Source organism: Oryctolagus cuniculus, chromosome 1 (assembly GCF_964237555.1).
Source record: "Oryctolagus cuniculus chromosome 1, mOryCun1.1, whole genome shotgun sequence".
NCBI lineage: Eukaryota > Metazoa > Chordata > Mammalia > Lagomorpha > Leporidae > Oryctolagus > Oryctolagus cuniculus.
Window position 1 is genome coordinate 61,731,459 of NC_091432.1, and position 23,055 is coordinate 61,754,513.

A 23,055-nucleotide genomic window follows, 5' to 3' on the forward strand; every position below is an offset into this window, starting at 1 on the left:
ATCCATTTTAGTACTTTTTTTGTTCTAGTACCATTGGTTGAACTCTGTAATTAACACACAATTATTCTTAGGTGTTTAAATTTTAACTGAAAAGTGATCCCTGTTAGGAATTTGCAAAACATTATGTTGAGTGAAATAAGCCAATCCCAAAGGGACAAATACCACTTGTTCTCCTTGATAGGTGACAACTAACTGAGCACCAAAAAGGAAACCTGTTAAAGTGAAATGAACACTAGGAGAAACGGTGACTTGATCAGCCCTCACCCTGACTGTTGATGAGCAGCTTAATATGTTATGCCTCTTAGTATTTTTTTTGTTTGTTCTACTTAATACTTTTGGTTGAATACTGTAATCAATACACAATTCTTCTTAAGTGCTGAAACTTAACTGAAAAGTGATTGCTGTTAAATGTAAGAGTGGGAATAAGAGAGGGAAGAGATGTGCAATTTGGGTCATGCTCAAGCTGACTTACCTCAAACAGTAGAGTTAGAAACATACCAGGGGATTTGAATTCAATCCCATCAAGGTGGCATGTACCAATGCCATCTCACTAGTCCCAGTGATCAATTTCTGTTCACCACTGATCATAATGATAGGACTAAGAACCAAAGGGATCACATAAACAAGAATAGTGTCTGCAAATACTAGCTGATAGAATAAAAAAGGGAGAGAATGATCCAACATGGGAAGTGAGCTACACAGCAGACCCATAGAATGGCAAATGTGCTAACAGCACTCTGGCCTCAAAATCAGCTCTTAAGGCATGCGGATCTGGCTGAAATGCCCATGAGAGTATTTCAGGTATGGAAAGCCAAGACCCTCTGGGGGAAAAAAAAACCTAAATGAAAGATCTCCGCGAGTGAGACCCCAGTGCAAAGAATGGATCATCAAAGAAGGAGGTACCTTTTTCTGAAGGGAGGAGAGAACTTCCACTTTGACCATGTCCTTGTCTAAATATGATCACAGTCAGTGAATTCAGGGGGCTTCCATAGCCTTGGCAGCTCATGACAAGAGCCTAGGGTGATTACTGATGCCATAAACAAGAGTTTCAATTTGTTAAGTCAACAACAAGAGTCACTGTGCACTTACTCCTCATGTAGGATCTTTGTCCTTAGTGTGCTGTACATTGAGATCTAATGCTATAACTAGTACTCAAACAGTATTTTTCACGTTATGTTTCTGTGTGGGAGCAAGCTGTTGAAATCTTTACTTAATGTATGCTAAGCTGATCTTCTGTATATAAAGAGAATTGAAAATGAATCTTGATGTGAATGGAAGGGGAGAGGGATTGGATAAGGGGAGATTTGCAAGTGGGAGGGACGTTAGTGGGGGCAAGCCATTGTAATCCATAAGCTGTACTTTGGAAATTTATATTCAATAAATAAAAGTAAAAAAAAAAAAAAGAGTGAATGTTCCAGGAAATCAAAATGGAATCCAAAAATATCTTCAGATCAGACCTGTAACTTATATCATAGAACAATTAATTTCTGCCAGATTTTATTTGCTCCAAGTCACAGAACCTGCCAAAATTCAAGTGAATGGACTGTCGCAAGGACACACATACTGGCAGGTATGGCTCATTGATCTGTGGGAAGTAAGTGTTAGAGATTAGTCATCAGAGAAGCAATAAGGAATATGTTTCCAAAGGTGTGTTTACTATGCTGTTGTTTATATTAGAAACAAACAACAAGGGCAAAATGTCTACCAATCGAAACTGAGTGTCTGAATTTTGAATTATATGCAAAGTATATTCAATTTTGCATGTGTATGTGTATAAATATAGTACTTGAATGTGTGGAAGAATGTTAGTATATTTATTTCCACATCAGTGCAGGTGGAAATACCGAGAACATTTTGATTTTCTTCACATTTTTATTTTTTCAGTTTGAAAACTTTTTGTGATGAGTATGTGGGAAAATAAAAAGGTGTATTATAAAAAAAAAAAAAAGTGGTAGGTTAAGTCATCGTCTCCAGTAATGGCATCCCATATGTGTGCCTGTTGGAGTCCCAATTGCTCCACTTCCAATCCAGCTCCCTGCTAGTACACCTGGAAAAGCAGCAAAAATGGCTCAAGCTTTTGGGCCCCTGCACCCATGTGGGAAACATGGGAGAAACTCCAGGCTTTGGCCTGGTCCAGCCCTAGCCATTGCAGCCATCTGGGAAGTGAACCAGCAGATGGAAGATCCCTCTTTTTCTCTTTATTTTTCATCTTTTTTCTCTCTATCTCTGTCTTTCAAATGAATCTTAAAAAAGACACCCAAGAAAATATTCAACACATCTGCAATCAACTAATATTTGACAAATGAGCTAAAATTACTCCCTGAAAAAGATGACAGTCTCTTGAATGGTGTTTGGAAAATTGTGTCTGTGCATGGAGAAGTAAGAAACAAGAACCCTGTCATAACAGGAGAGTGAGGGAAGTGTGGTTTTTTTTCTTGGATCTGTACCTGTGGAATGCATGAAATTCATTTATATTAATTTTTTTTAAATCATCAAACAATAGATCAAGGTCCTTAACCTAAGACCTTAAATCATCAAATTCCTAGAGGAAGTCCTAGGGGAAAAAACTTCAAAACATTGACATGGGCAAAGATTTCTTGGATAAAATCACAGAAGCACAGGCAATAAAAGCAAAAATATACAAATGGAATTCACTCAAACTAAGAAAGCTCTGCACAGAAAAGGAAACACTTTACAAAGTGAAGTGGCAACTGACAGAATCAGAGAAAATAGTTGTGAACTATCCATCTGATAAAGGATTGGAATCTAGAATATATAAGGAGCTCAAGACAATCAACAACAACAATAAACTTGAAAGTCCAGTAAAGAAATGAGTAAAGTGTGATGGCACTGTGCTCTGGCATCCCATATGGATTATAATTCTAGTCCTTGGCTGCTCTACTTACAATTCAGCTCCCTGCTAATGCACCTGGGGTCATGGGCAATGAAGAATGGCCCAAATACCTGGACCCCTGGCATCCACATGGGAGATCTGGGAGAAGCTTCTGGCTCCTGGCTTCAGATCATCCCAGCTTTAGTTGTTGCAGCCATTTGGAGAATGAACCATTGAATGAAAGTTCTCTTCTCCCACCCCAACTCACTCTGCAACTCTGCCTTTCAAATAAATCAATAAATCCTTAAAAAAAAAAAAGAAAAATAAGCAAATTACATGAACAGGCATTTGTGAAAGGATTAAATACTAATGACCAGCAGATACATGAAAAAGTGTTATGATCATTAGTCATTGCAAATAAATACAATGTGGTTTTTCTTCACCCGTGTTAGAATGGCTCTCATCCAAAAAATAAAAAAAATAACAAATGTTGGCAAGTATGTGGATAAAAAGGTACCCTATCTCACTGTTGGTGGGAATATAAAGTAGCACAGCCATTATGGAAAATGGTATGGAGATTCCCAAAAAATCTGAAAATAGAACTAGTATAAGACCCAGCAATTTCACTCCTAGGAATATACTAGAAGGAAATGTAATCAGCAAATGAAAGAATTATCTGTACCCCTGTGTTTAAATCAGCTCAATTCATCATAGCTGAGAAAGGGAATCAACTCAGATGTCCATCAACTGATGACTAAATAAAGAAAATGTAATAGATACATAAATATATAAATACACATGGAATAATGTTTAGCCACAATAAAGAATGAAATCCTGCCTTTTACATCAAAATTTGATGCAACTGGAGACCATTACGCTTAGTCAAATTAGACAAATATCATATGTGTTCTTTAATTTATGATAGCTAATAAACAAAGTACAAGAAAACTTAATGTATAAGAGTTAAATTGACGTCTTCTGATTTGCTTATTGTTTATAGCCCTTGTCTATAATTTCTGTGGAACAGCAGTCTTTTTACTTTTTAATTGTTGAACCTTATATTTAATGGAACATTAATCCTGTGATTCTAAAGTGATGATATCACAAAAATTTTTAAAAAATATGAAGGAGGTAGAAGGGAGAAAAGTATATTCTTAGACTTTTATTTATTAAACACATGAAATCTCTTCTCTTTATGGTAATAAAAAGTACATAAATGATATTAGAACAAAGCAGCTATATTGGAAAAAAAATCAGCTGTAAAGGAAAAATCCAACATGGGAAAACCCCAAAATGGGTGCAGAAAAAAAAAGAAATATTTTATATGTCCTTAGGAATGTCTGATTTCATTTGTTCTCTGGAGTTTAGAAAAGACAATGAATAATGACTATCTGAAATGGAAGACCCAATTTTTAAATGATGACTTTATGATAAAACAAGATTCTAGGTCATCAGTCAAGCTATTTAGGCTAGCAATTGTTTTTTATATCTAAAATAGGAAAGTAAACAAATACAAATTACTAAAAATAGATAGTACAGAAGAAAGTATTGATGAAAGTAATGATGAGACAGTATTCATCTAAGAGAAAGTAGTTACAGTTTAATCTCTGATTTAGGTAACTTGAAAAGTAAATAATATAGCCACTGCTCTAGAGCACTTTTCCTTGTTTTTTGCAAATAACACACATGGAAAAGTGTAAAGAAGTCATCATAATGCACATAACCACAAGGTGCTCATTTAGATACAGAAAAAAATCCTTGCTTACTCCCAACAAACCATGTATGTGTGCTTTTTTATCAGTGTCTCACATCCCTCTAAGATAAACTTCAACGACTGTAACTATTTTCTTGTTATTCTTTTGTTTTTATATAAGATACATCCTCCTAAGCATAAATTCCTATGTCTTCTATTTTTGTGTTGCTTGTTTTTGAGCTTTACATAAATGAAATCATACAATGTACTTTTATGTATCTTTCTTGGCTTTATATGCACATTACGTTGAATTTCTATTATGCTTATTTTTCTTCCAGAATAATGTATCAGGGTGTATATACACTACAATTTTTCTACACATCCAGGGAAAATGTGCATTGTGAAATGTCCATTATGAATAACACATCTATGAATCTTTTTTTTTGTTAAAGCAAAAGAATTTTAGTTTAGCGGGAATAGAGACAATGTCTATAAACAATAATTGAATAGAAAAATGACCATTTCACCCTTATACAGTAAAATTTTTTAAAGATTTATTTATTTTATTTTATTTTTATTTGAAAGGCAGAATTACAGAGAGGCAGAGGCAGGTAGAGAGAGAGAGAGAAAGAGAGAGAGAGAGTCTTCCATCCACTGGTTCGCTCCCCAGAAGGCCGCAATGTCTGGAGCTGCACCTATCCGAAGCCAGGAGCCAGAAGCTTTGTCCAGGTCTCCCATGTGGATGCAGGGGCCCAAGGACATGGGCCATCTTCTACTGCCTTTCCAGGTCATTGCAGAGAGCTCAATAGGGAAGTAGAGCAGCTGGGACTTCAACTGGTGCCCACATGGGATGCCGGCACTGCAGGCGGCAGCTCTTACCTGCTAGCCACACCATTGGCCCCATTTAGTGATTTTAAAGATCATCCAAACTATAGTAGTATAACATTTCAATGATTAGTTTCACAAACTATGCTTGCAACAACACTGATACACACATTTTTTTTCTTCTTTTTTTTTTTAAATTTTAGCTCTCACTTATAAGAGAGAACAAGCAGTATTTGTCTTTCTGTGACCTCTTTATTTCATTCAACATGATTTCCTCCAATCGTGTCTATTTTGCTGCAAATGCTAGACTTCCATTCTTTTTCATAGCTGAATAATACTCCATTGTGTGTATCTACCATGTTCTCTTTAGCCATTCATCTGATGATGGACATCTTAGTTGATTCCAAATTTTAGCTACTGTGAACAGTGCTGCTGTGAACGTAGTGATGCAGGTATCTGAAATATTGTTTTCAATTCTTTTGGAAAATTACTCCATAGTGGGATTGCTAGATCAATGACAAGAATTTTTCTACACTTGAAAGAAATCTCCACACTGTATTCCATAGTGGTTGCACTGATTTGCATTCCCACCAACAGTGTATTAATGTTTTCCTTTGTCCACCTCCTTACCAGTATTTTTACTCTCAGTGTTTGGACTGTAGCCATTCTGACAGGGATGAGGTAATATCTCATTGTGGTTTTGATTCTCATTTCTCCTATGGCTAAAGATGCTCATCATTTTTTCATATATTTCTTGGCCATTTGTATTTTTTCTTTTGAGAACTATCTATGAAAATTCATATGTGTATCTTCATATAATTACAGTGCTCATTCCTGCATCTAAAAATCAAACTTCCACATCATAGGAAACTAAAATATAACATTAGTAGATATTGAAAACATTACATAAATCAAAATAATCAGAATCTAGGAATTTGCATTGCTTAACATATTTAATTGAAAGACAGAGTTACAGAGAGAGAAAAGGAGAATGAGAGAGAGAGGGAGAGAGAAAAGTGGGCGGGAGGGAGAATCTTCCATTAACTGGTTCATTCCTCAAACAGCCACAATGACCTAGATGGGCCAGGCCAAAACCTAGAGTCAAAGGCTTCTTCTGTGTCTCCCGTGTGGGTGCAGAGGCCCAAGGACTTGGGCCACTCTCCACTGCTTTCCCAGGCACATTAGCAGGCAGCTGGATCTTCAAGGGACCAGCCAGAACTCCAACCAGCTCCCATATGGGACTCTGGCTCTGCATGCAATAGCTTTAACCCACTGAGTCCTAGCTCTAGCCACTGCTTGACATATTTACTAATACTTCCCCATGTGACTTTAGCCAGATGTTACCAAGCAGTAATACTTGTTGTCATTTTGGTTAGCATTTATTGATAAAAATATTTGATCATTTTTCCATATGTATAGTTTATTTGTCTGAATGATTTTTTTTAAAGTCTCCCAGTCTACTGAATTGTCTTTATTTCTTTTTTTCAGTATGTGTATGTCTTTAAATATTTTATGCAATATTTTCCTATGTTAAACATGTTGCAAATTTTGTCAACTTTTTTTGAGCTATACTCATTAAGTGCTTTTGAAAAACAGGTGTCCTGGCCACCGGCTTCTAGTCCCTGTTGCTCCTCTTCCAGTCCAGCTCTCTGCTGTAGCCTGGGATAGCAGTGGAGGATGGCCCAAGTGCTTGGGCCCCTGCACCCACATGGGAGACCAGGAAGAAACTCCTCGCTCCTGGCTTTGGATGGGCGCAGCTCCGGCAGTTGCGGCCATTTGGGGAGTGAACCAATGGAAGGAAGACCTTTCTCTCTGTGTCTCTCTCACTCTCTGTAAACTCTACCTGTCAAATAAATAAATAAAAAAAATCTAAAAAAAAAAGAAAAACAAGTGTCCTTATTTCCATGGAATCCAAATTATAAAGCATGTAAGTAAATATTTATATATTATGTATTAAGGTATCTATAATTATATATTATGTATTAAGGTATCTGCCAATTATGTATTTGTAAGCATATTCAATATATTATATTTCTTTCCTATATAGATATGAAAATCCAATTGAATTACTTTTCAGTTATACAAGTAGGACATAATGTATTTTTAATACTTTATAATAAAAATGTGTCATAAAATAACTTTCTGTTCATATTTAAAATACACAACCTGTTGAATTTTGATATGTACATATATTAATGAAACCATTACTGAAATCAACCCATCACTTCTCTAAAATCTCCTCATATGTATTTTTAACCTATCCCTCCATCTGTTATCCTCCCCAGGACATCACTTATCTATTTGCTATCACTAAAGATAAATTTGCATTCCCTAGAATTTTATGCAAATACAATGACACAATATTTCGTGCTTTGTCTGGTTTCTTTCACTTCCATAATTACTTAATTTCATTAGTCAATAGTTTCCTTTTTTTGCTAAGTAATTTTCCAATTTATTGATATACCATCATTGTTCTAGCCACTTATTTGTTCATAAGTGGATTATTTCCAGGTGGGACTACAGGAAATAAAAGTGCAATGAACATTCATTTACAAATCTTTATGGCACCTGTGACCACCTGCTGGGACTAGTAGTCTGTTGGCCCCTAAGCTGTAGGTAGAATGTCTTTCACAGGCAGGTTGCAAGTTTTGTGCAAGCAGGCTGCCAACTGTGGCTAGAAAGCTCGTTTCCGTACCTATCAGCATCTCCCCCAATACAGCTTCTTGAGCTGCGTGTGCAACCTTGTGGTTTTAATCACATCTTAAATTAGGTGCAACCTTCTTCCCAGAGCTAGGAGAGTAGGGTGCAGAGCCCCTAGGGAGAATCAGGTTGTCTCTGAAAGACCCTCCATTATTTTCATGAGCCCCAAGCCAATCAATATACCATATGTGAAACCCCTGTCCAATGGGCACCCCCATAGAATGACCCCAGGAAAAGATGGAATACTCAAATACCCTGGGCACTTCCTGAAAGCCAGTGTCTTGTTCTGGCACTCAGCCTGGTCTGCTCTAGGACCAGATACTTTGCTGTGACTTGCCAACCAAAGTGATGTTTCTGCCTCTTTGCAAATTGTCTGAGGGAAAGAACCCCTGAAACTCTCTCTGGCAACCACCATCCCCTCAGGGCCTGCTAACAGGACCTAAATATTAATTTGGAGTTGCATATCATGGTTTAAACAGCTGGACCATAACTTAGGTGTATGTGAAATATTCAAAAAGTTCAGAGAATTTGCACATTATGAAAGTAAAATACATGTATTTCAAATTTCTAACCAAAATAAATTTTTATTTTAATTCCAGTCTCATGAACTTTTTGAGCTACACTTATAAGTTTAAAAGTTAGAATTGGTGAATTGTTTTCCAAACCTGTTCCATTTTTATCCACTTTGACTTATGAATTGGACAGCATATGCTGAATATTTTATATTTTAGAAATTTGTATAGGTATGTGGTAGTGTATTTTCACTAGTCTTAATTTTCAGTGAATAACCATGTGTCTACTGGTCATCTGCATATTGTATTGTTTGAAACTTTTTTAAAATCAATTTTCCATTTTTCTTTTGGTTTTATTTTTTATCAGTTTAACATTTAATCTAACTTTTTGTATATTCTGAACCCAAATAGCTTTCCTTATGTGTATTCTAAATAATTCTGCCCAATCTGAGCCTGGCCTTTTTAGTTATTTAATTGTATCTTTCAAACAAAAAAAAACATTAAATAAAGTCTAACATTATCATTTTTTCTTTTACACTTGAGTTTTCTTTTATATCTAAGATATAAATTCCTGCCCCTGCAAGTCACAAAGATTTCCCTCTTTTTTTTTTTCTACGTTTTAGAGTTTTATGTTTTACACTTAGGTCAATGAACTCTTTCATTACTATTGTGTAAGCTTAATAGTAAATTAATTTTTCCATGTAAATGTGTCACTTGATATGACATCAGTTATTGGAACAAGATTCCTCTGTCTTTTGAATTTCCTTGGTAACTTTGCTGAAAATTCATTCACTATATGTCTGGGTCAATATCTGGTAGACAGAATTTTTGTAGCTTTGTGGAAAATGGACAAATTAGGTTGAGTAAGATATCCCACTTTGTCCTTTCATTTAGAAAACAGTTTCATTTGTTCACTTGTATTTCAATATCAATTTTAGAAATAAAATGTAAAATTCTCCAAAAAGATCTTACTGAAATTTTGATTAAGTTTACATTATTTTAGCACAATCAAGGGAGCACTACTATTTGTTAACAATATTGAGACTTTTAATGGCAGACATAATCTATCTTTCTATTTAGATCTTCAATTTTCTCTGCAAAGACTTTTAATTTTCATTTTAGAAATTATGCATGTATTTTAAAAATATTCTTAATATTTTATGTTGAACTACTATAAATATTTTTCAAGCATTTTTTAAAACAAGACTATATTCAGTGTCTTTGTTAATGTGAGTCTCTTTTAAGGCTTATCAAAGTATAGACAAAAACTGCTAAGTTCCCATCTCTGTTTTGGGTCATAGATTTCTTCTAAATTTCTGTATACAGTGAATGTTTGAACTCTGAATCTTTTTGAAATATTTTATGACTTAATGACATTTTTCAATTTCCTACTAGAAAACACAATAGATACTGCCAGAGTAGCATATATTTAATATAAAATGCAGATATCAAATTCTTAAAAATTTTTTTTTACCACATGTTCTCCCTGATAGGTGACAACTAACTGAGCACCAAAAAGGAAACCTGTTAAAGTGAAATAAACACTATGAGAAACGGTGACTTGATCAGCCCCCGCCCTGTTGATGAACAACTTAATGTTATCCCTCTTAGTATTTTTGTTTGTTTGTCTACTTAATACTTTTGGTTGAATACTGTAATCAATACACAATTCTTCTTAAGTGCTGAAACTTAACTGAAAAGTGATTGCTGTTAAATGTAAGAGTGGGAATAAGAGAGGGAAGAGATGTGCAATTTGGGTCACGCTCAAGCTGACTTACCTCAAAAGGCAGAGTTAGAAACATACCAGGGGATTACAATTCAATCCCATCAAGGTGGCATGTTCCAATGCCATCTCACTAGACCCAGTGATCAATTTCTGTTCACCACTGATCATAATGGTAGGACTAAGAACCAAAGGGATCACATAAACAAACTAGTGTCTGCAAATACTAGCTGATAGAATAAAAAAGGGAGAGAATGATCCAACATGGGAAGTGAGATACACAGCAGACCCATAGAATGGCAGATGTCCTAAACAGCACTCTGGCCTCAAAATCAGCCCTTAAGGCATGTGGATCTGGCTGAAAAGCCCATGAGAGTATTTCAGGCATGGAAAGCCAAGACCCTCTGGGGGAAAAAAAAAAAAAACAAAAAAAAAAAAAAAAAAACAAAAAAAAAAACAACTAAATGAAAGATCTCCAAGAGTGAGAGTGGAAAGAACGGGTCATCAAAGAAGGAGGTACCTTTCTATGAAGGGAGGAGAGAACTTCCACTTTGACCATGGCTTTGTCTAAATATGATCAGAGTCAGTGAACTCAGGGAGCTTCCGTAGCCTTGGCAGCTCATGACAAGAGCCTAGGGTGATTACTGATGCCATAAACAAGAGTGTCAATTTGTTAAGTCAACAACAGGAGTCACTGTGCACTTACTCCTCATGTAGGATCTCTGTCCTTAGTATGCTATACATTGAGATTTAATGCTATAACTAGTACTCAAACAGTATTTCTCACTTTATGTTTCTGTGTGGGATCAAACTGTTGAAATCTTTACTTAATGTATGCTAAACTGATCTTCTGTATATAAAGAGAATCGAAATGAATCTTGATGTGAATGGAAAGGGAGAGGGAGTGGGAAAGGGGAGGGTTCCGGGTTGGAGGGACGTTATGGGGGGGAAGCCATTGTAATCCATAAGCTGTACTTTGGAAATTTATATTCATTAAATAAAAGTAAAAAAAATTCCCATAAATCTATATCTTGAACATTCAAAGAAATACTGTCACTAGAAACAGTTAATAATATATTTGCTTTCATATCAGTGAGGTTTAAGATCAGAAATTTAAATGCTGAGAACAACTATGAATAAAATTGTCATCAGGAGTCAGGTGAATATTTAAATTATTAAAACTAAGTATAGACTAGAATCTATAAAGAAGGTAGAGAACTGTTAAAACTTAAAAATTTGGAGTTCAAGAAAGATTCTTAAGAAGAAAGGGAATGAGTGTAGGGTGGAAAGTACTATTCTGCTGTTAAATCTCTATATATGAAATATGTGAAATTTGCTCACATAAATACATATATATATATTTGTTTCCATATATATAAATGTTATAAATGTTTATATAAATATATACATAAAAGTTATATGTCTAAAAGAAGCTACTCTTGGTGGTGAAATAAAAAATGTGGATTGTAGTTTCTTTGCTCTTCCTTGTACCTTGAGCAGAATGGCTGTCACAACTACTGTCAGGGCTGATTCTATAGATAAATGTCTCAGCTTTACAGAACAAAGACTAGACTTACTGCCAGTAAATATTAGTTTAAATGAAACAATTTAAGATCTTTTGACAGCATAAATAGTCATCAATTTGTATTAAAACTCATTACTCTCTTCATCTTCAGATCTTGCTAAGGATTTAATATTATTAAATAAAAATTATAATAAGCCATTGTTTTTGCACCACACCAGGTCGCAACAAACCAGATTAAAAGTCAAAATGTATTCCCCATTCTAATGTTTCACATCACCAAACTGCAACCAAAACTAAGTTGTTATCTGAAATCAAGAGGATAACAGCCAAATTTCCCATATGCGCCACATTCAGTTGGACTGGTCATGAATTTCCCTCTACTTAAGTTCTCACAGAAAAGGTAACTTAGTTAGCCTAGAGTTAATATTAATTACCTTGTGATTGTTCTGTCTCCCGGACTTTGCCTTACAAGAAAAGTGACTTTGAAATGATCCACCTCCTTTTTGACTTTTTAATTTCTCCTTTCTTCAGGCATTTTTTCTATAAAACTGATCTCCTTTGCTCATTTCTCTGGATCATTTTTTATGCTATTTTTTACAATTGAGTGTTGTCCATTTTCAGATCTTTTTAAAAAAGTCATTAAAGAACTTTATATGTTGTAATGTTCACCTTTCAAAATCTAAAATAATATTACCTTTGATGACTAAGCATTTATTGTCTTTAATAAGTTTTTCGTAAGGTTTTAGTGTTAGGAAATCTTATTCTGAATTATGGATTTTTAAAATTATGCTGACTAAGGATAACAGAATTATAAAAATTCACAGAAAAAAAAAAAAAAAAAGGCCGGCGCCGTGGCTCACTAGGCTAATCCTCCGCCTTGCGGAGCCGGCACACCAGGTTCTAGTCCCGGTCAGGGCACTGGATTCTGTCCCGGTTGCCCCTCTTCCAGTCCAGCTCTCTGCTGTGGCCAGGGAGTGCAGTGGAGGATGGCCCAAGTGCTTGGGCCCTGCACCCCATGGAAGACCAGAATAAGTACCTGGCTCCTGCCATCGGATCAGCTCGGTGCGCCGGCCGCAGCGCGATGGCCGCAGAGGCCATTGGAGGGTGAACCAATGGCAAAGGAAGACCTTTCTCTCTGTCTCTCTCTTTCTCTCTCACTGTCCACTCTGCCTGTCCAAAAAAAAAAAATCACAGCAAGTTGGAAAATCTGTGAATAGTAGTTTATATACCATCTTCATCTCCTAAAGATATTCACTGGCCTCAACACATAGTTAAAGTGATTTTATTACTATCTGATCTTCTAATAGGAATAGAATTACAACATATTTCAGAATTCCATAAAAAATCTGGAATAAACAAGCTTAATCTTCTTAACAGATGAAGATGCTGGAACTTCAAATGGTGAAATGGAATACCTGAGGGTTTATAGAGGTTTAGGAGAAAAGTCAGCTCTTCAGGTAGGCTATTATCCACTGTGTCTGGATTAGTGCCATGCAGGACCAGAGAGGATCACTTTACAATTCTTTTGCTTATAGGGGATTTGCTTGGCTCTTTGCACTAAACACACAGCTTCTGCAGTTTTAACATGGCAGACAATGCTACACATTACCATGTCTCATCCTTCTTCCTGGTTGGTATTCCTGGTTTGCAAGATTTTCACTGCTGGATTGGAGTCCCTGTTTGCCTTCTGTTTCTCCTGAGCCTACTGGGGAACAGTGTAATCATTGTTACCGTTAAGCTGGAGCCAAGCCTCCATCAACCTATGTATTTCTTCCTTTGCATGTTGGCAGTGAATGATGTGGCTCTTGCCTATTCCACAGCCCCCAAGATGCTTGGCATCTTTTGGTTTGATGATCATCGGATTGACTTTAATGTCTGCCTTGCACTACTGTATTTTATCCACACATTTTGCATTATACAATCACCTCTCCTTGTCTCATGGCCTTCGATCGCTCCTTAACTATTTGCATACCACTGCGGTATACAACCATTCTGACAACATCACTGGTCATTAAAATGGGTCTAGTTGGTGTGATTCGAGCTTCACTTCTGGTTTTGCCCTGTCCTGTCCTTATTAACAGACTTCCATATTACACTAAATATGTCATTAATCATGCCTATTGTGAGCACATGGCTGTGGTGAAGTTGGCCAGTGCCAACACGTTTGTTAACCAAGCATATGGAATTTCTGCGGCTCTTTCAGTGATAGTATTGGACTTAGGTCTCATAGCAGCATCCTACATCAAAATCCTGCAGGCAGTCTTCCGGCTCTCTTCCCAGAATGCTCTCTCTAAAGCATTGGGCACCTGTGCTGCTCACATCTGCACTATTCTTGTCTTCTATAGACCAGCGCTCTTTAGCTTCCTAACTTATCGCATTGGTAAGAAGGTACCTCTGAGTGTCCACATAATTTTTGCAAGTGTGTACCTTCTAGTACCCCCCACTGTGAATTCTCTTGTGTATGGCGTCAAGACAAAGCAGATCTGTGACTGAGTGGTGAATGTTTTCTTCCCAAACAAGATCTCTGAAAATTAAAGCTCCTAAATGCAGACTCATTATTGCAGAATCTGGCTCTTGAAATCCTGGTAATTTAAAATTATCTTGATTCAGTGTGCTTTGTTCAAGGATGTTTGATATTATGCTTTTTGTTCTCTAAATCTAAATTTTTATGCCTTTTCTTTATTCCTTTAGAAATAAAGGGATTTTTTTCTATGGAAATCTTTCAATAAATATTAGCAACATTTATTTTTGATATTATTATTTTATTCTATATTGTTAATATTTTATTCAGCCTACAAATGTAAAATGGCTATATGAATTATGTAACAACTTACATTTTTTCAAAACATTGGACTTTGAAATTATTAATGCTTCCTTTTCCTATTCAATCTCTTTGTACACCCTGCTTTAAAGTTCCCCATAGATAGAGGTTGAATAATTGGTAGCATATAGAGTTACATAAGGGGGATAGGTTTTTTTAATTTTTTATTTATTTATGTATTTTTTTATTTTTGACAGACAAAGTGGACAGTGAGAGAGAGAGAGACAGAAAGGTCTTACTTTTGCCGTTGGTTCACCCTCCAATGGCCGCCAAGGCCAGCACGCTGTGGCTGGAGCACCGCGCTGATCCGAAGCCAGGAGTCAGGTGCTTTTCCTGGTCTCCCATGGGGTGCAGGGCCCAAGCACTTGGGCCATCTCCACTGCACTCTCGGGCCATAGCAGAGCGCTGGCCTGGAAGAGGGGCAACTGGGACAGAATCTGGCTCCCCAACCGGGACTAGAACCTGGTATGCCGGCTCCGCAAGGCAGAGGATTAGCCTATTGAGGCACGGCACTGGCCAGGGATAGGTTTTAATGTTCTATGTCACAGTAGAGAGACAATAGTTGACAAAAATTCATTATATATTTTTGGAAGAACTATTAGAAAGAAGTTTTAATGTATATAACACAAAGAATGATAAATATTTAAAGTGAGGGCAATGCTAATTACACAGATTTAATTATTACATGTTGTATGCATGTATTAAATTATGACAATGCACCTCATACCTATAAATTATTATTATATCCAAATTAAAAGTCCATTGCAAAAAACTCTTGAATAGAAATCATCTTTTGATATTTTTACTGATTGTAAAGTTAAAAAAACGCTTAACATTCCAATTATAATATGCCATGTACTAAACTCTTTACTCTGTATTTACTGTGTTAATCAACAAAGCTACCCCATGAATACAAATTAGGAAATTGAGAAATAGAGATGTTACATAAATTGCACAAGGTAAGTAACTTAAAAGGTAGAAATTCAGAATCAGAACCCAAGATGTCTAGGTTGAGAATACATGGTCTAAACTATTACACTGTTTTAGAAGTCTTAATGTTTTTTTAATTTACTTTGTACAAATAGAAGTTTATTCTTCTAAATATTTAATGTTTTATTATTCCAAAACCTCTTCTTTTTCTAGAAATTTGGATATGTTTTGAGTGTCCCTTCACTCTGTCTACCTGACACATCTATTACACTTTTTAGCAAATCTCCAAACAAGAATTGCTCTTATCTGACTAGAGAAATATTCAAGCAGTGCCGCCTGAAAACATTAAGGCTACAATTTCAAAATTTGAGTACAACTTTATGAGTCTAAAACTCTTCTTATCCACATGTGGTTTTATTTATGTTAGTTTCAAGGAATAGGGAGTTTAGGTAGGGCATGTTCATTAAGTGCTGAAATTGAAAATGATTTCTTTCTCACTTAAAGCAATTAATTCCATTATGAAGAACTAAGAAACTACCTTTGGGTGTATCTACTGATGTTTTATTCAAATCACCATTTTACTCTTTGACTGTTTTCATGGGATGAGAGTGTTTTGGATTGGAATTTTTTGATTTTTTATACAGGTTGGTGTTTATTTTTCAAACATTTAGTGTGTGTTCTCAAATGAATTAGCACTCAACTTTGACTTTTTATACTTGGCTCATTTACTTTTTTCTTATTTGTTGATTTATTAAAAATGTAGCTTACTTTTTGTATGTTTTAGCAAATAGTTACACATAATTAAAACTCCCCCCCCATTATTCAATGATCATTCGATACATTGAATGATCTTATCATATCTTTTTTTAGAAAATTTTTTACTTATTTATTTGAAAGAGTTTCAGAGAGGCAGAGGTAAAGAGAGAGAGAGAGAGAGAGGTCTTCCATCCGCTGTTTCACTCCTCAGTTGGCTGCAACTGCCAGAGCTGTGCTTTTCCGAAGCCAGGAGGCAGGAGCTTCTTCCAGGTCTCCCATGCGGGTTCAGGGGCCCAAGGACCTGGGCCATCTTCTACTGCTTTCCTAGGACACAGCGAGAGCTGGATCATTAAGTGGAGCAGCTGGGACTTGAACTAGTTCCCATATGTGATGCTGGCACTGGAGGCAGCAGCTTTACCTGATATACCACAGCATTTGCCCCTTATTATATATTATGAAGCTAGAGTTCCGGAGAGAGAAGAATTAACTTCATATGTTTCCATCATAATACCTGAAAGAATTTCAGTTTTAAAACTGCAAACCTTTGGTTTTATAATCTCTTAAATGAAGGTAATAGTTTATATATTTTATAATGCCGGGGTAAGGATTGAGGGATATAATGAACAGAACACAATTATCACAATTGTAAAGGAAATCTTATTCTCTTATTCCACATAGGATAAATATTAGAAGTATGCAGATCCAAACAAAGGTATTTTCCAAGAGTATAAAGAGAGGTTTCAATTGAATATCTCTGTATGATATTTTGTGTTTATTTTCCCAACCACACCACCCTACCAAACTTATCAATCATTAATACTTCATATCACTCAAGTGAGTAAGAGAGGCTCAATTCATGTCAGAGATTATTTATTAAGTATTTAATATATGCTAAACTGATGTGAGAAACTGTAGTAAAACAATACATTAATTAATGAAGAACAGCAACCAAAAAATGATGCATCTCTACTAGATTTTGTAGAAACAGTCTAATGTAATAAATTTTAATTATGTGTATGATTATTAAATATAAAAAAGATGAATTTGAGAAAATGTCCAATTTTGGTTTATTGGAGGAAATTCCATAGAAAGGCTGAGCTGTTTTGAAGAATGACGATGATTTTTCTAGCTCAGAAATTAGGGCAAGGAGTAAATGTAGTATCACAATGAATGTAAATAAATAGTAATAGAAGTTTGAGTACATACAGAAGGAGTGAAATAAAAATAAAAAGAAAATAAATCTTCTCAGAAAATCATACAATTATATGGTTTATTGCCCTTGTCTATATTCTTGATGAGCAGTGGTCATTGTACTTTTTTTTTTTTTTTTTTTTTTTTACAGGCAGAGTAGACAGTGAGAGAGAGGAGACAGAGAGAAAGGTCTTCCTTTGCCATTGGTTCACCCTCCAATGGCCCCCACAGCCGGCAGGCTGTGGCCGGCGCACCGCGCTGATCCAATGGCAGGAGCCAGGTACTTATCCTGGTCTCCCATGGGGTGCAGGGCCCAAGCACCTGGGCCATCCTCCACTGCACTCCCTGGCCACAGCAGAGAGCTGGCCTGGAAGAGGGGCAACCGGGACAGAATCCGGCGCCCCGACCGGGACTAGAACCCGGTGTGCCGGCGCAGCAAGGCGGAGGATTAGCCTAGTGAGCCGTGGTGCCGGCCCATTGTACTTTTTAGTGTTGAACTGTTTATTTAGCAAAGCATTAAGACTGTGACTGTAAATCAAATAAAAAATATGTTATCATAAACTTAAATACAAAGAAAGGAAAAATTTGGGGGAAGGAAATATTATTTTATTCTTGGATTTTTATCTATGATCTACATGAATTTTGTTTTTTGTATTAAAAAAAGAAAAACATCAGAGAAACCACTTTTTTTTTTTAACAGGCAGAGTGGACAGTGAGAGAGAGAGACAGAGAGAAAGGTCTTCCTTTGCCGTTGGTTCACCCTCCAATGGCTGCTGCAGCTGGCGCATCGCGCTGATCCGAAGCCAGGAGCCAGGTGCTTCTCCTGGTCTCCCATGCGGGTGCAGGGCCCAAGGACTTGGGCTATCCTCCACTGCACTCTTGGGCCACAGCAGAGAGCTGGCCTGGAAGAGGGGCAACCAGGACAGAATCCGGCGCCCCGTCCGGGACTAGAATCTGGTGTGCCGGTGCCGCAAGGTGGAGGATTAGCCTTGTGAGCCGCGGCGCCGACCGATAAACCACTTTTAAAAGATCTATTTCTCTCTTTGTGCCCCTCCCTTTCATTCTATCACTCTGCTTTTCAAATAAATAAAGTAAATCTTTTTAAAACACAAGGCAGGACAGTGTTAAGGTCAGTAGGCTAAGCCAGCACTTGCTGCCCTAGCATTTCATATCACAGAGCCAATTTCAGTCTTGGTTTCTCAGCTTTGAACCCAGCTTCTTCATAATGCAATTTTGAAGGAGGAAGAAGATGGTCCACAGACTTAGACATGTAGGATACATGGATGCGGCCCCAGGCTCCTGATTTTGGCCTGGCACAGCCCAGTATGATGGCCATTTGTCGTGTGAACCAGTGGAGAGGCTCCAGTCCTCAAGCTGACTAGGTGGAGCACACCTAGGCAGCTGGCTCTGGGAATGGCTAACTCTCTGTGGACCAGACAGGCTCATGTGGCAGAGTGGATCTTCTCTACCCCAGGATTGTGGAAGCCTTGAATACTGGGACTGTGAGAAAATGTGAATACACAAGAGGGTGCAGGGTGTAGCTGGGTCTCTGGGCAATTACTATGTGTGGCTCCACATGCTCACATTTTGAGATTTGATGATTTTTTACAGCCCTTATCTTTGCTGTGGAGGAACAGTTTTTTTCTTCATACTCTATGTTGAACTCCATACCTAGTGTATGATTAACCTTGTGAGTATAAAGTAAACTTAAAATAGATATTTGTAAAAATTAAGAATTGGAATAGAAGAGGAAAGAGCAAGAAGTGCTGGAGTGTGGGCAGTAGGGAAGTTTGGGTGAGACTTATCCCCTAAATGTGTATATAAGAAATACATGAAGCTTGTATATCTTAAATAATATTTAAAAATATGAAAGTAGCTATTTTAATTATAAAAATATATTCATTTGAGAAGCAGAGAAAAACTGAGTGAGGCATAGTTTTAATTATTCTTTAAATAAATTGTTTTGGTATTTTTATTTTGAAATTATAAAATTATTCTTATAAATTCTATTAATTCATAATTTCTCTTAACTAGATAAGCACATATGATGTTTGTTTAGCACTTAGAATGGGATAGCTGTTGAAATTATTGTGTAAGGAGTATAGATCTATAGGAGACTAGGCCTAGATAGATTCTCTTATGACTATTTGATTATTATTAAAATTTCTACTTATAAGTAACATAATTTGTTAATCCTGTAAATAGCTGACACAGTCATAGGTAAAATAGATATTGTGAAATATTTGTTTAGTACTCAGTTTGTCACCCATACCAATTATGTCATCTTACATATGGAGGATATAAGTATCATTGAGATATTTGGAAAAGGTAGAAGTCTCATTCAGGATAAAAAAGTACATGCAGATAGGGAAGAAAATTTCAATTTAGAAGTTCAATTTAAATGAATAAATAATTTAGAGAGAAGCTAGGCAATCTAAGATGTGCCCAAAATTCTTATTCCCTTGTTTAATTTTTCTTGCAAATTTTAATGTAATGAAGGGATTGTTTATTTAGACTTGTCAATTTCCCTTCAGATATTCTGAGCTGTTGGGAAAAATTAAGGCACAGAGCCCCCAAAAATGATGATTTGTCACTTTCATTGTCCTTAGGGTAAAGCAAGCCACAGCAGTGATACAACTCTGTAATCATACAAGGTCTACCTTTAGGAATACATTTAGGAATAAACACTCAGAAGTCACACCTGCAGTTTAAATCCCATGAGTATATTAACCTTACCCTATCCGCATAAAAGTCCATAATCTTACATCCCTTGTTACTAGCACTGGAAATTTCATATCTAGATAACAGATTTTTGCTCTTAAAGAATCGAGTTTGTGTTTTGCTAAACTTATGACACTTATGGAAATTGTATTACACTTTATATTCTTCCAAAATCAAACATTACTAGAAAGTAGAAGATCACAAATTTATGTAATTTACAATTTACTCAAGGCATATTTTCAGTCTTCTATTAATGTCTGCTATCTCAATCTCAAACTTCAACAATTCAAGATTTGCTCTCACTGGATTTCCTGGCCTGGAAGTCCACTATCTCTGGATCTCCATCCCTTTCTCCACCATCTATGCTATGGTTTTCCTGGGAAACTGCATGGTGCTCCATGTGATCCGGACTGAGGTGAGCCTGCACCAGCCCATGTTCTACTTCCTGGCCATGCTGGCCCTCACTGACCTGTGCATGGGACTGTCTACTGTGCACACAGTTCTGGGGATCCTGTGGGGCTTCATTAGAGAGATCAGCTTGGATTCCTGCATTGCCCAGTCATATTTCATCCACGGTCTGTCTTTCATGGAGTCTTCTGTCCTGCTCGCTATGGCTTTTGACCGCTATATTGCCATTTGCAACCCATTACGCTATTCCTCCATCCTAACTAATGACAAAATCATGAAAATTGGGATGGCAATCCTTTGTAGGAGCTCTTTGCTCATACCTCCAGTCATTATCCGTTTGAAGTTCTTAAATTATTGCCGTCCTCACATCCTGTCTCACTCCTTCTGCCTACACCAAGACTTACTAAGGATTGCCTGTTCAGACATTCGCTTCAACAGCATCTATGCTCTGGCCCTGGTTATCAGCAATCTGTTGTTGGATGCAGTGCTCATACTTATCTCCTACATCCTGATCTTGCATACTGTCTTAGCTATTGCATCGCAGGAAGAGAGAATCAAGTCCTTGCAAACTTGTCTGTCTCACATCTGCGCAGTTTTGGTTTTCTACATCCCAATCATTGGTCTGACTATGGTGCACCGATTTGGGAAACACCTCTCACCACTTGTTCACGTCCTCATGGGTAACATCTATATCCTTTTCCCACCCATGATGAACCCAATTATTTATAGTATCAAAACCCAGCAGATACGAAGAAGAGTCCAGAGATTGTTCTCTTTAAAGGAATCCTAAGTCTTGAGATAAAACATGAATGTTTTCAAAACTCCATGTTAAAAAGCAAAGGGTTAAGTAAGCAATTAAAATTTATGTAGTAATTGCTATTTTAATAATTTTATAGGTTACAAATACCTCTTCTTCTTTTCCTATAACCATCATAAATAATGAAATTCGCATGCATGACTGTGATGAATTTTATAAATAGGAATATGAATATATAGTGGACCAGCATTCATAATTTATGAGATAAATCTGTTTGTAAAATCCATTCATTGGGCTGGCACCGCGGCTCACTAGGCTAATCCTCCACCTTGTGGCACCGGCACACCAGGTTCTAGTCCCGGTCGGGGTGCCGGATTCTGTCCCGGTTGCCCCTCTTCCAGGCCAGCTCTCTGCTGTGGCCAGGGAGTGCAGTGGAGGATGGCCCAAGTGCTTGGGCCCTGCACCCCATGGGAGACCAGGATAAGTACCTGGCTCCTGCCATTGGATCAGCGCGGTGCGCCGGCCACAGCGCGCCGGCTGTGGGGGTTATTGGAGGTTGAACCAATGGCAAAGGAAGACCTTTCTCTCTGTCTCTCTCTCTCACTGTCCACTCTGCCTGTCATAAAAAAATATCCATTCATTATTATCCACAGTATACAATGAGGGTAGTTTTAAATTCACCCATTATGACAAAGGTAAACATTACCTAATAAAGCACTTTAAAAAATTAGTGAAAGATCAGTCATTTTATTAGTCTTTTTATTACTCTGAGCAACATTCTCATTTACTGTTTTTCTATGGCCTCAGCTACTCAGTTTAGGCATAGTGCCATATAACTGAATAAGTTTCATAGGGAGATAGGACAACTGGAATCAAATATAAAGTAGTAAAACAATGAAAAATGTTGCTAGAATTTTCACCAGCCACCCTATATTTCCTTGTAGTCACCTATGAATGTTATATATCACCAGGAATGGCCAGTGTAAGAAGATCTCTGTGATTCCTTATTCAAATAATAAAAACAACAGGGACCAGTATTACCATTTGAAAACTATGTGAATCACTTGAAAATGCTCACTTTGCGTTGTATCTTTCAACCATCTACCCCAGTTAAGAAAAAATAATAGATCCTGGAATGTTACAGTGACTAGATTATGTAAATATGTTTCTCATATCTCCTCATCAAAACTAAGATAGATATTATTTGCTATTATATAAACAGGTTTTTAAAATCCGCATGATTAAATTAACTGTCAAGATTTAGTGGGTAATGATATAGTCTATTTTAGTCAGTTGTAAGTCATTTGACAGTTCTTCTTTTTCTATCTTTTGTTTTTAATTTTTACCAGTTCAACTTTTACCATCTCATACTTTACTTTTACATATTAATGTAATATCAACACAAACAGAACAGATTCAATGTAGTTCACAGATTCAATTCTAAGAATATAATGATATTCCCTTCCTCCTTCTCTCTTTATAGTTATGCAACCTTTATAAAATATTTATATGGTAAATAAAGGTAAAAATATCATCATCGTGAATAACTGATGTTAATAGGGTGTTCATATTTGGACTCACTATGTGTAAATTTCCTCTAAGTATTATATGTCTGAAAACTTATATATAACTCACTTAATATCTTTAAGTCAGGTTTATG

General features: G+C 36.6%; 1 protein-coding gene and 1 pseudogene across 1 annotated transcript; both read left to right on the forward strand.

Moving 5' to 3' along the window:
* Nucleotides 1–13,396: 13,396 nt before the first annotated feature.
* Nucleotides 13,397–14,346, forward strand: LOC100349379 (olfactory receptor 52P1-like; annotated as a pseudogene).
* Nucleotides 14,347–20,483: 6,137 nt separating this feature from the next.
* Nucleotides 20,484–21,428, forward strand: LOC103350849 (olfactory receptor 51V1-like). The gene has a single exon (XM_008267963.3). The coding sequence runs from the start codon at nucleotides 20,484–20,486 to the stop codon at nucleotides 21,426–21,428; it is 945 nt and encodes a 314-aa protein (XP_008266185.3).
* Nucleotides 21,429–23,055: the final 1,627 nt, after the last annotated feature.